This window comes from Ipomoea triloba, chromosome 8 (assembly GCF_003576645.1).
Source record: "Ipomoea triloba cultivar NCNSP0323 chromosome 8, ASM357664v1".
Lineage (NCBI taxonomy): Eukaryota > Viridiplantae > Streptophyta > Magnoliopsida > Solanales > Convolvulaceae > Ipomoea > Ipomoea triloba.
Window position 1 is genome coordinate 3,850,764 of NC_044923.1, and position 1,640 is coordinate 3,852,403.

General features: G+C 37.3%; 1 protein-coding gene across 2 annotated transcripts in view; it reads left to right on the top strand.

The window, feature by feature from the left end:
• The first annotated feature begins 709 nt into the window (after window positions 1–709).
• Window positions 710–1,640, top strand: part of LOC116027379 (kinesin-like protein KIN-4A) — a 13,526-nt gene continuing 12,595 nt past the window's right edge. Inside the window, exon 1 of one of the 2 annotated variants that reach the window (XM_031268966.1) lies at window positions 710–1,379. In XM_031268966.1, coding sequence (XP_031124826.1) covers window positions 1,254–1,379 — 126 coding nt within the window. In that variant the 5' untranslated portion in view covers window positions 710–1,253. The remainder of the gene's footprint in view (window positions 1,380–1,640) is intronic. The other variant, XM_031268965.1, reaches the window with a different exon arrangement.

A 1,640-nucleotide genomic window follows, 5' to 3' on the forward strand; every position in this document is an offset into this window, starting at 1 on the left:
AGGAGATGGAGCGCTCATACTCCACCACCTCATAATCTATGGGGGATTGATCCTCGATTACGGGCAAATTATACCATGGACCAGCGTTTACCTTGCATTGTAGACCATGATCCAAAAATAACATTCAGATTCTGTATAGTTAATACACTTTGTATCTGTATTTGACAATTTTTGTACTTGTACTTATTATATTATGCATCAGCAATTATCAAATTATTTGTTTACATGTACAGAAACTGTTAACGGTAGGTACAAAATGTGCTAACTGAAGTTACATAATTTTTGTATCAAGATTTATAATGCAATATGAACCTTTGTCCATGGTATAACAATTGCGATAACGCAACAACAAGTGTTTGAAGTTTTTTTTTGGGGACTATTTCTGAGTCTAAGTAACAAATTTCATAAAAACAATACAATTAAAATGATTCAACCATTCGCCAACATCTTGTGATATAGTGGAACCCAATTGCACTTCTATATAAACAGATACTGCATTGTAACAAGTCAGTAGTTAAAAAAAAATGATTCAACCATTCTATTGCTTTCCCAACCAAAGACTTGATCTTTGAATAATAATACCATTACAAATTACAATCAACTACTCATGAAGAATCTTGAAATTTGACTGTGATCAGTTTGTTTAATCTGTTGATCATGAGGCTAATCCAAATGAGGCACACTGCTCATAATCACAGGCGACTATATGAGTACAGTCTGGGGCCTCTGGGCGGCTTTCCTGTTTTGAAGTATAGACCATAAGATGAAAAGCAACAAGGAGAGCTCCAACTGGCAACTGCCACAGTGCCACCCACCCTCCGCCGGGCCCTCACAGTTTTTGGTGGATCAGATGTGGGCATTGTCGCTCGCGCTTCTTAAAGTTACAGTAAAACACACATGCACGGAAAAGTAGAGAACACACAATCTTATGAAATACGCCTATCAGGCATTTGTTCTAATGCCTCAACCACTCTTTTTCCTATATCTTCCACCGTCTTTCTCCCATTTGTTTACTCGTTTCTTTCATTTATCCCTCTCACCTTCTCTCTCTCTCTCTCTCTCTCTCTCTCTCTCTCTCTCTCTACTGCTACTGTGTCTGTAGTTGTGGCATCACTTTCTGGCCCCTAAACTTGCTTCTCACTTCTGTGATAAACCTCTCCGGCTAACTGTTTTCCAACCCAAACAACACATTTCCCACTTTTGTTTTTGGCTCATTATCTCAGCTGGAAAGGAGTTTGGGGGTCATCTCATCTATGGAAGCTGCTAATTCTGGGGAGGATTGTCCAGTGAAAGTGGCAGTTCATGTTAGGCCACTCATCGGAGATGAGAAGCTCCAGGGTTGTCAAGATTGTGTTACTGTGGTCCCTGGGAAGCCTCAGGTACTCTGACTAGTCACTGCACATATTTTGATTCTAGGATGAATTGATGGGAATTTAATGCTGTTTTGACGTTGTTGGGAATGTTTTATTTTTTATTTTTTTTTTAAAATTTACTCCCTATTTCTTTATTTATTTATCATCTTTCCCTTTACTATTCATGGTTTGTTGGAAATATAGATTTGGTTTTGGGGTTAAAATCTTCCAAGGTTCTAGCTTTTTTTTTTTTTTTTTTTTTTTTTTTTTTTTTTTTTTTTTTAATTG